Raw genomic sequence first — 18,046 nt, 5'->3', positions numbered from 1 at the left:
CACATCGTGTTGCTCCGAGGGTCTCAGGGAAGCACGCAGGGAGCCCCCTCCCTGCGCGATGCTTCCCTATGCCGCCGGAACACTGCGATCACGTTTATTCGCAGTGTTCCGGCCGTTAATGTGCCATTAGCGGTCCGTGACCGCTCCTGGCACATAGTGCCGGATGTCAGCTGTGATAGTCAGCTGACACCCGGCCGTGATTAGCTGCACTCCCCCGTGAGCGCTGCTGATGGCGTTAGACGTACTATCCCGTCGGTGGTCATACAAGCCCATACCACCTCGACAGGATAGTACATCTAAAGCAGTGAATAAAAACAATTTAATTAAGTTTTTTTTTTACCTTCAGTGGAACTTAGGGATCTAAGATAACCCCTGAATAACAACGCCATAGCATTAACCCTCTCCATCAAACTTTACAGTTGGCACAATGGAGTCAGGCGGGTGACATTTTTCTGACATTCACCATTCCCAGACTTGTGGATAAGACTGGTAAATAGAGAAGCTTGATCTATTATTCCAATGAGAACATCTGTTAGACCAGTCTATTCAATGCTTGACATTGTGCTTAGTGATGTAAGGCTTACATGCAGCTGCTTGGCCTTCGAAACCTATGAAGCTCTCAGCTCACAGTTTGAGTGCTGATATTTAGACCACAGGTGGCTCAGAGCTCTGCAGTTGTGGAGTCAGCAGAGCGCTGGCAACTTATTATGCACTATGCTACTAAGTAAAATTTTAACTATTTGGATGCAATAATACATAGCATGTTTGGAGGCCAAAATGCATGGCATATCTTCCAAAAAAACGCCATACCTCATGTCCTGGCGTGCTTCCATGTGATGAACTGCTTGGACCTATTTAAGTGTCATGGTTAGGACATGGTTAATGTCCTGTTCTCTCAGGGTTAATTTTGCTGGCCTCCCTTTTGATCTGGGAGGGGTATTTATACTCACTCTAGACTAGGATTAGCTGTCAGCTATACTTTCTGTTCTAGTCTGTGTGCATGACCCCTGGAGTGTGTGCCCGGTTTGCAATTGGTTTGCTTGCTGTCCGTGCTGTACTCGGTTTGTTTGTTGTTCTGGATTTCTGACCTCTGGCTTCACTTCTGACAATCTCCTGTCTCACCCCTTTGGTACCTCGTGATCTCCTGGCTCCGATCTTAGCTTGTTTAACTACTCTCTTATGTATATCTCTTCTCTGCACCCCGGCGTCTGGCTCCACCCTCGACCACCTCCCACTCTCACATGGTTCAGGTCCTGGTTGTACCTGGTTAGTAACCTGGTGTTTTGCTCAGTTCCCTTGTTGCTGTGTGCAGCTCTCCCCACAGCTGTATTACCCGGGAGCCGTGACATTAAGGGCTTTTAAGACATACACACAGGCCTTGCTATTGAATCTGTGCCTTGCTTGCAGTTTGTGCACAGCATCCTGGATGTGGCTTGCAGGACGTCTTCTTTAGACTATCAGCATCTAGTGCTTCTTCCTACTTGTCTGCAGCATCTAGTAAATGCGGAGTTCTGTCGGCACCTCTTTTCTGTGTCCACCTGCAGTTTTCAGGATGCCTTTCTGGCTGTGTGTGTCCTTTTTGGGTGCTGACTTTACTGTTACTTTGGAGTGTTATCTGCTACCTGCCTGCGGTTTCTTGATGTCAGTTTCCAGTCCTTCTACTGACCAACCTTCTGCACCGATGCCCGTGGCCCACTTGCCACCTGGACCTTGGGCTTGAAAGATCCACCTCACCTTGTGAGTCTAGCACAAACTTCATATAATTGAAAGATGAATGGACAAATGTTCCGAGACATTCTGAATGGACAAATGTTCCGAGACGTTCTGGATACAAATCTGCTACCATCTACCAAGATGATGAAGATGAAACGAGGTTTGACATTTCAGCAAGGCAATGATCCCACACACAGCCAAGGAAACTCTTCATTGGTTTCAAAGAAAGAAAAGTTGCTAGAATGGCCCATCCAATCACCTGACCTGAATCTAGTAGAAACGTTATGGAAGGAACTAAAGCTCAGAGTTTATAGAAGGAACCCATTTAACCTTCAGTATTTAACGAGCATTTTTGTGGAAACATGGGGCCAAAGTCACATCTGAGCAATGCATGCAACTAGTTTCTCCATACATCAGGCATCTCTAAGCTGCCATCACCAACCAAGGCTTTTGAACAAAGTATTAAATACATTTCAGTAAGCATGTTAAGTACATGTTCCATGTGTCATTTCTCATTATTGCATGCAACTTAATTTATGGACATCTATGGATTGATTTCTTTGCTTGTGTGGATTGGATAGCTTGTTACAGATATCTGGTGATAATTTCATGTCAAGATCACCTTTAGAAAGATGTTAGATAATTGGTGATGTGTTCAATACTTATTTTACAAGCTGTATTATTGTTGTTCACCATTATTCTTGCCAAATCTCGTTGTATATCTCTCTACCAAAGAAGAGGTGTCTCTGTCATTCTGATCCTGCAAACGTGACAGGAAGTAAAACTGGTTAGCTCTGCATTACAAAAATTTTTAAGCGCAACATAACTAGCAAAATTTCAAGAAGAAAATGAGGACAGTTTTTAAGGTATTACCGAAATGAAGAAGATAAAACAAAATGCACTCATTTGTAGGATTTTAAAGACAAAGGCATGAAGATTTATTTGTTTTAGTATAAATTTGTATTTGCGAAATATATTACATGTGGCAGATGGAAAAAAAATAGAATTTTTTTTTACTATTTGTATTTCCATTTTTCTCCATACAAAATCTGAAATTAAAAGATATGGATCCTGATTTGATACCATATAGAAGTTGAAAATATAAAGGGTATCATTTTGATGTACTGTAGACGTTTAGGTACCAAGGCTTTGGTCATGAATGGGTTGAAGAAACCTTCAAGATTTTTGGAACATGATGCCATCACTGTATGATTGGTGAGGGTTACCACACCTGATGATTAGCAGAATGAAGGGGCAGCAAGGGAATTTGGTCCTCGTTGAAGATCATACACGTGTGACTGGTACCACAGGGCAAAGCACAGCAAATTGTGTCCATACGATTATGTATTTTAAATCCATGCCAGAAGTTTTCTGGCACTTTTGACCTCCTTTTGACTCTTGCAATTATTTTTTTCATACTTCTGTGTCTTGTAGTATTTTTTTAAGCAATTCTTTCTTCTGACTGTTGAAACTTTTGCGTGCATAGTTATTACGCAACCTTTCTGCTCATCATTCTGATGCCCTCCCAGTTATCCCAAAGTATCCACTTATGTCTTGGAAATTATCTTATGTTTGTGTGAGGCAGCTAAAATTGGCGATTTTAATTAAAAAAAATAAATAAATGTAAGCTTTCCATTGGCATTCCAGTATGATTCCTGTTTCCGCTGCTCAAAGGCAATCCCTATTTGTTATTTTTTTAATTACTTTTTCGATTGCTTTTATGTTGTATTTTTTTGGACTGTTAAAATAGCCTAGAAAACCCTTGATAACTGTTTTGGTTTATTAAAATAAATTAAATTAGACATTTTAGCCATATGAAATGATGACATAAGAGAGCCGCTAAATTTTTAATAATTTTTGCTTATTTAAAAGTTAAATTGTAAAGACTTGGCTGGCATGGAAATAATCCGAAAACTCTCTCATGCATTTATTACATTCACGTTAAATGTGTAAGAGATTTACATAAAAAAATGCAAAAATAACTTTAATTATTCGCAAACTGTGTTCCCTCACAAGCTTTTTTTTCAACATAACTAAAGCAACTTTTCTGTTCTTTGTTGAACCTTTTTTTATTTTGCATGTTTTTAAAAGCATTTTTTTTAGTAAGTTACCTAACCTTGTCACTTTAATTGACAATAACTTTTTACTTTGTAGACCTCTTCATTACTAATCTGTGGTCTTGATATCACCAGACAATACAAAGGGGGCATCAGCCCCACAAATATCACCCCACTTGCCACTGCCACAGGGTGAATGGGAAGAGCCTGATAAAGCTCCAGAATTGACAAATCTAATAGATGTGCCTTTTCTGGGCGGCTGCGGGCTGCTATTTTTAGGCTGGGGAGTTCAGTATCCTTTTTTTTTTTAGCACCTTTTTATACACCCTTATTTACAACTCAAAATCGGCCCTATAGTTCACAATTCAGCCCATCATTATACAGCTCCATCTTGCAGTACATCTTTACTTTGTACCCCTGTATTCACAGCCCCATCATTTAATATGCCACTCCTTTCTGCCCCTTTGTTTACAGCTATATGCTGCCGTATATCTCCCATCTCAGCTCCTCCGCACACAATGCCATCTAGCAGTAAATCACTCCTTTTAACCCTTCCATACACAGCCCTAATCTTGCATTATATCTCTCCTCTCAGCCCCTCTATGTACAGCTTCATCTTGCAGTATGGCACTCCTTTCAATCCCCTCTATACACAGCCCCATACTGTAGTATATCTTTCCTATCAGTCCTCTATGTACACTACCCTATCCTGCAGTATATCTCTCCTGTCAAACCCGATATACAGAACCCTATCCTGCACTAGATCACTCCTCTCAGCCCCTTTATACTCCGCTCTATCCTTCAATATATCACTAATCTCATCTCTATATATACATCTTTATCTGACAGTATATCTCTCCTTTCAGTCCCCACTACACACTGCCCTATCCTGTAGTAAATCTCTCCTTTCAAACCCTCTACACATCACTAACCTGCTTTATATCACTCCTTTCATTTCATCCCCCTCTATACACAGGCCTATCCTGCTGTACATACTCCTTTCAGCCCCACTATACACATCCTGAACCTGCAGTACATCAGGCGTCTCAGCATCTCGATATACAGCTCCATCCTGCAGTACATCGCTCTCCTTAATTACCACCACACCGATGCTTCCTGGTATGAGCTCTGTTCTGTACTGATGGAGACCCTTTCCATGACATCATCTTTCACAGTAACAGCTCAGTTCCAGACAAGCCCCAGAGCAGATCTAAGCTGGCAGGAAGCCAGCCGAGAGAGATTCATGATCGACCAGGAACACTACATTAGAACCTGGAGGGGCATCCTTTGAGGGTGATATATGCAAATCAGGATAAATATAAAACTGAGTCATAGTGGCACAAAATAATAACTGTAAGTATACATTACTATCAGACCACACTGTGATTTTTTAAACTATGGTAAATTTTTAAAGAGAACTTTGTACCAGCTTGAAAGGAGCTTGTAACCCACTTTCTTTGTGCCTCTGAGAAAGATTCAGATTTTATCCCTGGTTCATGCCCATAATGCCAGATATAAAATAGACTAACACACATGTATTGCTGTGTATCAAGGTAAATTTATAATCCATGCATGGTCTTTGGGTGCAAATCTGAATTTCATTGTGTGTTGTATCATCAGCTCATCTGGTTGGGATCAATATTAAGAATTTGGGCGGGAATAGACCAACCTCAACTCGTGTTTCCCATTAGCTTCTTCAGGGGATTCTTTCCATATCCATTTTCTAGTACTTAATTTTTGGTTATGTGCCTTTATTATACTAGTTGAGCAGTGTGGCCATTGGGCCATCTGTACTTTGTGCAGCTATATTGTTCTGTGCACCGTTTACTTGTATTCTGGATTGGGTTTGTCCTGGGCGGTATCGATCTCTGCATTATATTTTTTTAGATAATTTTTAGTCCTGTTTGTCAATAAATTATTAAATAATATTTTCCCGTTTATTGGGCTTGTTGGTTCCGTTCCTTTTATAGGTTCTTTTATTGAAATTTGGGAGTGCCCTCCATGCATTCACAATTGTATATAGGTGTTTATTGTAGCAAATAACAGTAAATGCCGTCACGGCATCAGCGTTGGAGAGTAGCGTTTTGTTTTTTCGTTGTGTTTACTGTTTGCCGTATCATTTTTATTTACTACCTGCTAGTGTTTGTCTTTTTCTTTTTTACCTTTTTTTTTATGTTATTTTAAAGTTGGATAACCCATTGAAAATTAACTTTAACTTTATGTGCACTTTGTTTTTACAGTATTTGTTTGTTTTCTCTTTTTAGGGCAAACCAGTGAAGGCAGAAGAGATATTTGTTGCTGTGAAAACATGCAAAAAGTTTCACAAAGATAGAAGTATGTTATTCTCATCTGATATACTATATTATTGGGATAACTGAACTCACGCATTTTATTATTGCTGAAAAAAAGGTGGTTTGTTCTTTTCTTATGTTTTATCTTCAGAAGAATAATGAAAGCAGAGAACAGTACAAGCGATAATTCTGTGCATTCATATGTAAGATTACTGTATCGCTATTTCTTATAGACAGTTTGTAGCTGAATACAGTCAATCTTGTAAAACAACAAAACAAATACAAATGCAGCAATAAATATTCCTGCAAAAGTATTTTTTTGTATTTTAACCCCTTCCAATCTACCGTCTTTATATTTATAGTAATTCCTTCACTACCCAGCGATTTTCCGTTTTGTATTTAGTTTTTTCTGCCCTTAACGAATAAAAGCCATAACTATTTTATTTTTCTGCCACTACAGCCATATGAGGGTTTGTTTTTTTGCGGGACGACTTGAGAACTTTTAAATGACATTCATTTTACCAGATAGTGAACAAGAAAACGGGGAAAAAAAATTCTTGGTGTGTTGCAATTTTTAAAAAAAAGTGCTGTTCCCAATTGTTTTTTTTTTTTTTATTTACTATGTTCAATATATGATAAAACCTACCTGTACTATTATTTCCAGGTCAGTACGAGTACGCAGATACTAAACATGTATATATATTTTTAGTATCTGCGTACTCGTACTGACCATGTATATATATGTATGTATGTATACATACAGTGGGGCAAAAAAGTATTTAGTCATTCAGCAATAGTGCAAGTCCCACCACTTAAAAAGATGAGAGGCGTCTGTAATTTACATCATAGGTAGACCTCAACTATGGGAGACAAACTGAGAAAAAAAAATCCAGAAAATCACATTGTCTGTTTTTTTATCATTTTATTTGCATATTATGGTGCAAAATAAGTATTTGGTCAGAAACAAACAATCAAGATTTCTGGCTCTCACAGACCTGTAACTTCTTCTTTAAGAGTCTCCTCTTTCCTCCACTCATTACCTGTAGTAATGGCACCTGTTTAAACTTGTTATCAGTATAAAAAGACACCTGTGCACACCCTCAAACAGTCTGACTCCAAACTCCACTATGGTGAAGACCAAAGAGCTGTTAAAGGACACCAGAAACAAAATTGTAGCCCTGCACCAGGCTGGGAAGACTGAATCTGCAATAGCCAACCAGCTTGGAGTGAAGAAATCAACAGTGGGAGCAATAATTAGAAAATGGAAGACATTCAAGACCACTGATAATCTCCCTCGATCTGGGGCTCCACACAAAATCCCACCCCGTGGGGTCAGAATGATCACAAGAACGGTGAGCAAAAATCCCAGAACCACGCGGGGGGACCTAGTGAATGAACTTCAGAGAGCTGGGACCAATGTAACAAGGCCTACCATAAGTAACACACTACGCCACCATGGACTCAGATCCTGCAGTGCCAGACGTGTCCCACTGCTTAAGCCAGTACATGTCCGGGCCCGTCTGAAGTTTGCTAGAGAGCATTTGGATGATCCAGAGGAGTTTTGGGAGAATGTCCTATGGTCTGATGAAACCAAACTGGAACTGTTTGGTAGAAACACAACTTGTCGTGTTTGGAGGAAAAACAATACTGAGTTGCATCCATCAAACACCATACCTACTGTAAAGCATGGTGGTGGAAACATCATGCTTTGTGGCTGTTTCTCTGCAAAGGGGCCAGGACGACTGATCCGGGTACATGAAAGAATGAATGGGGCCATGTATCGTGAGATTTTGAGTGCAAACCTCCTTCCATCAGCAAGGGCATTGAAGATGAAACGTGGCTGGGTCTTTCAACATGACAATGATCCAAAGCACATCGCCAGGGCAACGAAGGAGTGGCTTCGTAAGAAGCATTTCAAGGTCCTGGAGTGGCCTAGCCAGTCTCCAGATCTCAACCCTATAGAAAACCTTTGGAGGGAGTTGAAAGTCCGTGTTGCCAAGTGAAAAGCCAAAAACATCACTGCTCTAGAGGAGATCTGCATGGAGGAATGGCCCAACATACCAACAACAGTGTGTGGCAACCTTGTGAAGACTTACAGAAAACGTTTGACCTCTGTCATTGCCAACAAAGGATATATTACAAAGTATTGAGATGAAATTTTGTTTCTGACCAAATACTTATTTTCCACCATAATATGCAAATAAAATGATAAAAAAACAGACAATGTGATTTTCTGGATTTTTTTTTCTCAGTTTGTCTCCCATAGTTGAGGTCTACCTATGATGTAAATTACAGACGCCTCTCATCTTTTTAAGTGGTGGAACTTGCACTATTGCTGAATGACTAAATACTTTTTTGCCCCACTGTATATACATGTATATATGTATAACGTGTATATTTATTTTTATTTAGGTGGTGAAAAAACACCGCCTCTTATTTCATTTTATTGTTGCTGCAGCCAAAAAAAACATAAAGTATTTTGCAGTTTCTAAGACACACTGGATTTTAAGACGCACCCCCAAATTTTGAGGAGAAAAATAGGGAAAAAAACTTTTTAAATAAAATAGTTGTGATTTTTATAATCCATGCGTCTTATTGCTTATCAAGGGCTGTGGCTGTGGTGAAGCGGTGTCCCAGGGTCGCTGCCGGAGGAGGCAGGAGTGGGGCGATGCTGTGGACCCAGATTGGGAGAAAGGGGTGTTCACTAGTGTGGGGGCTCTGCTGACATTTTGTGAAAGCCCGGAGCCCCCGCGGTTACTTGGTTTACTATGCGGTGGACTCCGAGAAAATGGATGCCGGGGGCGGCTCATTCGCGATGGAGATCTTCCCACTGAGATCTCATCTCCCGGGTTCTTGATACCAAGATCTCCATCTGCGCATATGCCACCCCCGGCAGCCATTTACCCGGAGTCCACCGCATAGTAAACCATGTAACCACGGGGGCTCCGGGCTTTCACAAAAAGTCAGCAGAGCCCCCGCACTAGCGAACACCCGCAGCATCGCACATCCGAACACCCCCTCATCCCAGCCTGTGGCCTGCAGCAACGCTCCATTGTTGCCTCCTCCAGCAGTTACCCTGGGACCCTGCTCCACCACGGCCGGAAAGGTATATCCGCATTATAAGTTACACCCCCATTTTTCCCCAAAATTTGAGGGATAAAAGTGCGTGTTATAATCCGAAAAATACGGTAATTCTAGTATTTAGATTTTTTTTTGTCATTACGTTGTTTACCAAAGTGATTATTGTATTTTAGATTTTGATAGATCGGACATTTGAGTGCACCGCTGCCAAATATGTGCATATTTTTTAAATTGTTTTATTTTTAATGGGGCAAAAGGAGGGGTCGATTTGAACAGTTGTGTTTTTTTGTTTGTTTTTTTTTCATATTTTTAAAAACTTATCTTTTTAAACTTATTACTGTCTTCAATAGTTCCCTTAGGAGACTTGAAGCTGCAATATGAATAGAGTAAAATGGGTGCAAGAATACAGATTGTAGTCATGGTTTGTCATGAATATATTGTAGTTGTAATGTACATACATTGTAGTTATCAAATTTAATTTCTAATCTTATGATCATATTATTATTCCCACATTTGCATCTTATATGATTTCTAATATCCTTAATTAGTAGCTCATTGGCTAAAGCTGAAGTGATTCATATTTGCGTAGGGGCAGTTCCTTGGCTATAAGATATTCACGGTGCAGGTACTTTTCTCGTTTTGCGCATGTGATAGTTGAACTGCGCCAAAAAGATGGTGGTCACTCATGGCGGCAATATTCTTAAATTAATCGGCCTTTAGGATAAACTATTCTGTTTAGACATATGCTGGATCTACAACTTGATCTATCTGAATTACAGTTTATCATGCCATGGAGTGAAGGACCGGGATGAATCCACATTATGCATTTTGAGGGCACATCATACAATAGGGACATTTTCCAAATATGTACAGTTATATGAAAAAGTTTGGGCACCCCTATTAATCTTAAGCTTAATGGTTTCTAAAAAGTGTTTGTTTTTTTGCAACAGCTATTTCAGTTTCATATATCTAATAACTGTTGGACACAGTAATGTTTCTGCCTTGAAATGAGGTTTATTGTACTAACAGAAAATGTGCAATCTGCATTCAAACAAAATTTGACAGGTGCATAAGTATGGGCACCCTTATCATTTTCTTGTTTTAAATACTCCTACCTACTTTTTACTGACTTACTAAAGCACTTTTTTTGGTTTTGTAACCTCATTGAGCTTTGAACTTCATAGCCAGGTGTATGCAATCATGAGAAAAGCTACTTAAAGTGGCCACTTGCAAGTTGTTCTCCTGTTTGAATCTCCTCTGAAGAGTGGCATCATGGGCTCCTCAAAACAACTGTCAAATGATCTGAAAACAAAGATTATTCAACATAGTTGTTCAGGGGAAGGATACAAAAAGCTGTCTCAGAGATTTAACCTGTCAATTTCCACTGTGAGGAACATAGTAAGGAAATGGAAGAACACAGGTACAGTTCTTGTTAAGGCCAGAAGTGGCAGGCCAAGAAAAACATCAGAAAGGCAGAGAAGAAGAATGGTGACATCAGTCAAGGACAATCCTCAGACCACCTCCAGAGAGCTGCAGCATCAACTTGCTGCAGATGGTGTCACTGTGCATCGGTCAACTATACAACGCACTTTGCACAAGGAGAAGCTGTATGGGAGAGTGATGCGAAAGAAGCCGTTTCTGCACGCACGCCACAAACAGAGTCGGCTGAGGTATGCAAAAGCACATTTGGAGAAGCCAATTTCTTTTTGGAAGAAGGTCCTGTGGACTGATGAAACCAAAATTGAGTTGTTTGGTCATACAAAAAGGCGTTATGCATGGCGGCAAAAAAAACACAGCATTTCAAGAAAAACACTTGCTACCCACAGTAAAATTTGGTGGAGGTTCCATCATGCTTTGGCTCTATGTGGCCAATGCCGGCACCGGGAATCTTGTTAAAGTTGAGGGACGCATGGATTCCTCTCAGTATCAGCAGATTCTTGACAATAATGTTCATGAATCAGTGACAAAGTTGAAGTTACGCAGGGGATGGATCTTTCAGCAAGACAATGATCCAAAACACCGCTCCAAATCTACTCAGGCATTCATGCAGAGGAACAATTACACTGTTCTTGGAATGGCCATCCCAGTCCCCAGACCTGAATATCATTGAACATTTGTGGGATCATTTGAAGAGGGCTGTCCATGCTCGGCGACCATCAAGCTTAACTGAACTGGAATTGTTTTGTAAAGAGGAATGGTCAAAAATACCTTTATCCAGGATCCAGGAACTCATTAAAAGCTACAGGAAGCGACTAGAGGCTGTTATTTTTGCAAAAGGAGGATCTACTAAATATTAATGTCACTTTTCTGGTGAGGTGCCCATACTTATGCACCTGTCAAATTTTGTTTGAATGCAGATTGCACATTTTCTGTTAGTACAATAAACCTCATTTCAAGGCAGAAACATTACTGTGTCCAACAGTTATTAGATATATGAAACTGAAATAGCTGTTGCAAAAAAAACTATTTTTATAAAACATTAAGCTTAACCCCTTCCCGACCTTTGAAGTAGCGTATGCGTCATGAAAACCTGTGCCAATCCGACCTGTGATGCAGCATATGCGTCATGGTCGGATCGCGTCCCTGCAGGCCGGGTGAAAGGGTTAACTCCAATTTCACCAGACATGCAGGGACAGGGGGAGTGGTACTACAGCCCAGGGGGGGTGGCTTCGCCCCCCCGTGGCTACGATCGCTCTGATTGGCTGTTGAAAGTGAAACAGCCAATCAGCAATCTGTAATATTTCACCTATGAAAATTGGTGAAATATTACAATCCAGCCATGGCCGATGCTGCAATAGCATCGGCCATGGCTGGAGACCCCGATCTGGCCCCCCCACGACTGACGGCGGCGATCTGCAGCCGCCGTCAGTGTTCCGTACCCCTCCGTCCTGTCCTAAGCGCCTTCCTCTCCCCTCCGACCCTCTCCCGTCCTCCCCTCCGCCCCCCCCCCCCCCCCCGCTGTCCGATCGCACCCCCCATACTTACCTAGTCCCGGTGTCCCTCCCTGTGTCCTCAGTCTTCCCACATGGGCGCCGCCATCTTGGAAAATGGCGGGTGCATGCGCAGTGCGCCCGCCGAATCTGCCGGCCGGCAGATTTGTTCCCTGTTCATTTTGATCGCTGTGATAGGTTCTATCACAGCGATCAAAATAAAACAAATAGTAAATAAACCCCCCCTTTATCACCCCCATAGCTAGGGACAATAATAAAATACAGAAAATATATTTATTTTTGTTTTTCCATTAGGGTTAGGGGTAGGGTTAGGGTTGCACTTAGGGTTAGGGTTGCACCTAGGGGTAGGGTTGCACTTATGGTTAGGGTTGCACTTAGGGTTAGGGCTGCACTTAGGGATAGGGTTGCACTTAGGGATAGGGTTGCACTTAGGGTTGCACTTAGGGTTACACTTAGGGCTAGGGTTGCACTTAGGGCTAGGGTTGCACTTAGGGCTAGGGTTGCACTTAGGGCTAGGGTTAGAATTAGGGTTAGAATTAGGGTTAGGGTTAGAATTAGGGTTAGGGTTGCAATTAGGGTTACAATTAGGATTAGGGTTAGAATTAGGGCTAGGGTTGGAATTAGGGTTAGAATTAGGCTATGTGCACACGGTGCGGATTTGGCTACGGATCCGCAGTGGATCGGTCGCTGAGGATTCGTAGCAGTTTTCCATCACGTTTACAGTACCACGTAAACCTATGGAAAACCAAATCTGCTGTGCCCATGGTGCAGAAAATACAGCGTGGAAACGCTGCGTTATATTTTCTGCAGCATGTCAATTCTTTGTGCGGATTACGCAGCATTTTACACCTGCTCCATAATAGGAATCCGCAGGTGAAATCCACACAAAAAACACTGGAAATCCGCGGTAAATCCACAGGTAAAGCGCAGTGCGTTTTACCTGCCGATATTTTTCAAAAATGGTGCGGAAAAATCCGCACACAAATCCGCAACGTGGGCACATAGCCTTAGGGTTAGGGTTGGAATTAGAGTTAGGGTTGGAATTAGGGTTAAGACTAGGGTTAGAGGTGTGTTGGGGTTAGGGTTGTGGTTAAGGTTGGGATTAGGGTTAGGGGTGTGTTGGGGTTAGTGTTGGAGTTAGAATTGAGGGGTTGCCACTGTTTAGGCACATCAGGGGGTCTCCAAACGCGACATGGCGCCACCATTGATTCCAGCCAATCTTGCGTTGAAAAAGTCAAATGGTGCTCTCTCCCTTTCGAGCCCCGACGTGTGCCCAAACAGTGGTTTACCCCCACATATGGGGTATCAGTGTACTCACGACAAACTGGACGACAACAACATTTGGGGTCAAATTTCTCCTGTTACCCTTGGGAAAATAAAAAATTCCGGGCTAAAAAATTATTTTTGAGGAAAGAAAAATTATTTTGTATTTTCACGGCTCTGCGTTATAAACTTCTGTGATGCACCTGGGGGTTTAAAGTGCTCACTATGCATCTGGATAAGTTCCCTGGGGGGTCTAGTTTCCAAAATGGGGTCACTTGTGGGGGAGCTCCAATGTTTAGGCACACAGGGGCTCTCCAAACGCGACATGGTGTCCGCTAACGATTGGAGCTAATTTTCCATTCAAAAAGTCAAATGGCGCGCCTTCCCTTCCAAGCCTTGCTGTGCGCCCAAACAGTGGTTTACCCCCACATATGAGGTATCGGCGTACTCAGGAGAAATTGCCCAACAAATTTTATGATCCATTTTATCCTGTTGCCCATGTGAAAATGAAAAAATTGAGGCTAAAATAATTTTTTTGTGAAAAAAAAGTACTTTTTCATTTTTACGGATCAATTTGTGAAGCACCTGGAGGTTTCAAGTGCTCACTGTGCATCTAGATAAGTTCCTTAGGGCATCTAGTTTCCAAAATGGGGTCACTTGTGGGGGAGCTCCAATGTTTAGGCACACGGGGGCTCTCCAAACGCGACATGGTGTCCGCTAAAGATTGGAGCCAATTTTTCATTCAAAAAGTTAAATGGCGCTCCTTCCCTTCCGAGCCCTGCCGTGCGCCCAAACAGTGGTTTACCCCCACATATGAGGTATCAGCGTACTCAGGACAAATTGGACAACAACTTTCTTGGTCATTTTTGTGACTAAAAAGTTAAATGTTCATTTTTTCCTTGCATGTTGCTTCTGCTGCTGTGAAACACCTGAAGGGTTAATAAACTTCTTGAATGTGGTTTTGAGTACCTTGAGGGGTGCAGTTTTTAGAATGGTGTCACTTTTGGGTATTTTCAGCCATATAGAACCCTCAAACTGACTTCAAATGTGAGGTGGTCCCTAAAAAAAATGGTTTTGTAAATTTTGTTGTAAAAATGAGAAATCACTGGTCAAATTTTAACCCTTATAACTTCCTAGCAAAAAAAAAATTTGTTTCCAAAATTTTGCTGATGTAAAGTAGACATGTGGGAAACGTTATTTATTAACTATTTTGTGTCACATAACTCTCTGGTTTAACAGAATAAAAATTCAAAATGTGAAAATTGCGAAATTTTCAAAATTTCCGCAAAAATTTCCGTTTTTTTCACAAATAAACGCAGAAATTATCGACCTAAATTTACCACTCTCATGAAGCCCAATATGTCACGAAATCTCAGAATCGCCAAGATCCGTTGAAGCGTTCCTGAGTTATTACCTCATAAAGGGACACTGGTCAGAATTGCAAAAAATGGCCAGGTCATTAAGGTCAAAATAGGCTGGGTCATGAAGGGGTTAAGATTAATAGGGGTGCCCAAACTTTTTCATAGAACTGTGTATATGTACTTGATGCTTTTTCCTTAGTTGTCTTGCTGGTTTTGAAAGGCATTATTTTACCCCTTCTTGACACCCGCCGTACATGTATGGCACTTGATGGGTTCAGGTGAATGTAACAGGCTCAGAAGCTGTGCTGGCACCATACCTGGCTATGTAACATAGCTAGCATGTGCCTGTAACAACAGCAATCAGAGATACAGTGGCTTGTAAAAGTGCTTGCTCCCTTTGGCATTTTTTCTGTTTTGCTACCTCACCACCTGGAATGTCATTGTTTTTTTTCTTCAAGCCACCTCTTGCAGAAATTACAGCTGCAAGTTGCTTTGCATAAGTCTCTATGAGCTTTCCACATCTTGCCCCTGGGATTTTAGCCTATTCCTCAAGGCAAAACTGCTCACCAGAAGAAACCATCTGTCTTCAAGTCTGACCACAGATTCTCAATTGGATTAAGATCTGGGCTTTGACCAGGCCACTCCAAAACATTTACATGTTTCCTCTTAAACCACTTGAGTGTTGATTCAGCAGTATGCTTTGGGTCATTGTCTTGTTGGAAAGTGAACCTCTGTCCCAGTCTCAAATCTCTGATGGACTGAAGCAGGTTTTGCTCAAGAATATCCCTGTATTTTGCACCATCCATCTTCCCCTCAACTCGGACCATTTTCCCTGTCCCTGCTGCTGAAAAACATCCCCACAGCATGATGCTGCCACCACCCTGTTTCACTGTGGGGATCTTTTTCTTGGGTTGATGAGATGTGTTGATTTGGCGCCAGACATAGCATTTACCATGGTGGACAAAAAGTTCAATTTTTGTCTCATCTGACCACAGCACCTTCCTCCATTCATTTTTAGGTTCCCCCACATTTCTCTTGGCAAACACAAAATGAGCCTTGTAAGTAAAGGCTTTTTTCTGCCCACTCTTCCATAAAGGCCACCTCAGTCTTTGCTTGGGAACTCTGCAGCTCCTTAAGGATTACCTTTGGTCTCTGTGCTGCGTCTCTGATAGATAAATATATAAGTCCAGCTCACTGTAAAATTCATCCTTTAGTGTTCGGAGCACAGTAAACTCTGCGTCAGAGCATAGGGCGATCACATAAATAGGAGAAAATCCATCTCAACGGACTTCTGAACAAACTTTTTCTTTAGTGACCAAAGTGCTCAGTAGAGAATAAAACAGAATCAGCGATGTGAGTTACATAATATGCAATATGAATATCCGTTGAGCTGGATTTTTTCTTGTACAGTCATGGCCAAAAGTTTTGAGAATGACACCAAAATTATATTTTCACATGATCTGCTGCCCTCTGGTTTTTATTAGTGTTTGTCTGATGTTTATAAAGGCACAGATGATTGGCCTCGGGGAGACCAAAACATCCAACACCGCGGAGACACCATCACGTGTTTCTCAACGCAGTGATCCAGAACACTGCCCCCATCCCTTATGGGAAATATGTAAATGCATGTGGGATAGCTGCGGAGACACCATCACGTGTTTCTCAACGCAAGCAGTGAATAGCCAGGCCTTTCCCCGGGAAGGAACAACCACGGGAAGGGCAGCATCCAATACAGGAAAACCACCTATGCCAAGCATGGTATCCATCCACAGACAGCTGTTTCGGGGTGTTTGCCCCTCATCAGTGTGGAGTAGGAATCTGGCTATTAGGAGCAGTGCCTAGTAAAAGGCTGTAAAGGCACAGATGATTGGCCTCGGGGAGACCAAAACATCCAACACCGCGGAGACACCATCACGTGTTTCTCAACGCAGTGATCCAGAACACTGCCCCCATCCCTTATGGGAAATATGCAAATGCATGTGGGATAGCTGCGGAGACACCATCACGTGTTTCTCAACGCAAGCAGTGAATAGCCAGGCCTTTCCCCGGGAAGGAACAACCACGGGAAGGGCAGCATCCAATACAGGAAAACCACCTATGCCAAGCATGGTATCCATCTGTGCCTTTACAGCCTTTTACTAGGCACTGCTCCTAATAGCCAGATTCCTACTCCACACTGATGAGGGGCAAACACCCCGAAACAGCTGTCTGTGGATGGATACCATGCTTGGCATAGGTGATTTTCCTGTATTGGATGCTGCCCTTCCCGTGGTTGTTCCTTCCCGGGGAAAGGCCTGGCTATTCACTGCTTGCGTTGAGAAACACGTGATGGTGTCTCCGCAGCTATCCCACATGCATTTGCATATTTCCCATAAGGGATGGGGGCAGTGTTCTGGATCACTGCGTTGAGAAACACATGATGGTGTCTCCGCGGTGTTGGATGTTTTGGTCTCCCCGAGGCCAATCATCTGTGCCTTTACAGCCTTTTACTAGGCACTGCTCCTAATAGCCAGATTCCTACTCCACACTGATGAGGGGCAAACACCCCGAAACAGCTGTCTGTGGATGGATACCATGCTTGGCATAGGTGGTTTTCCTGTATTGGATGCTGCCCTTCCCGTGGTTGTTCCTTCCCGGGGAAAGGCCTGGCTATTCACTGCTTGCGTTGAGAAACACGTGATGGTGTCTCCGCAGCTATCCCTCATGCATTTGCATATTTCCCATAAGGGATGGGGGCAGTGTTCTGGATCACTGCGTTGAGAAACACGTGATGGTGTCTCCGCGGTGTTGGATGTTTTGGTCTCCCCGAGGCCACTCATCTGTGCCTTTACAGCCTTTTACTAGGCACTGCTCCTAATAGCCAGATTCCTACTCCACACTGATGAGGGGCAAACACCCCGAAACAGCTGTCTGTGGATGGATACCATGCTTGGCATAGGTGGTTTTCCTGTATTGGATGCTGCCCTTCCCGTGGTTGTTCCTTCCCGGGGAAAGGCCTGGCTATTCACTGCTTGCGTTGAGAAACACGTGATGGTGTCTCCGCAGCTATCCCACATGTCTGATGTTTATATCACATACAGAAATATAATTGCAATCATATTATGAGTAACAATAGGTTATATTGACAGTTAGAATGAGTTAATGCAGCAAGTCAATATTTGCAGTGTTGACCCTTCTTCTTCAAGACCTCTGCAATTCTCCCTGGCATGCTCTCAATCAACTTCTGGACCAAATCCTGACTGATAGCAGTCCATTCTTGCATAATCAATGCTTGCATTTTGCCTGAATTTGTTGGTTTGTGTTTGTCCACCCGTCTCTTGATGATTGAC

The 18,046-nt window shown here is 42.3% G+C and overlaps 1 protein-coding gene across 1 annotated transcript in view; it reads left to right on the top strand.

Moving 5' to 3' along the window:
• The window catches only part of B3GLCT (beta 3-glucosyltransferase), a 530,741-nt gene that overhangs the window by 468,003 nt on the left and 44,692 nt on the right, over positions 1-18,046 (top strand). Inside the window, exon 10 of the mRNA XM_077298263.1 lies at positions 6,035-6,104. Coding sequence (XP_077154378.1) covers positions 6,035-6,104 — 70 coding nt within the window. The remainder of the gene's footprint in view (positions 1-6,034; positions 6,105-18,046) is intronic.

Source organism: Ranitomeya variabilis, chromosome 3, assembly GCF_051348905.1.
Source record: "Ranitomeya variabilis isolate aRanVar5 chromosome 3, aRanVar5.hap1, whole genome shotgun sequence".
NCBI lineage: Eukaryota > Metazoa > Chordata > Amphibia > Anura > Dendrobatidae > Ranitomeya > Ranitomeya variabilis.
Note: the sequence above shows the minus strand (reverse complement) of the source record. Positions and strands in the feature narration are given on the sequence as shown.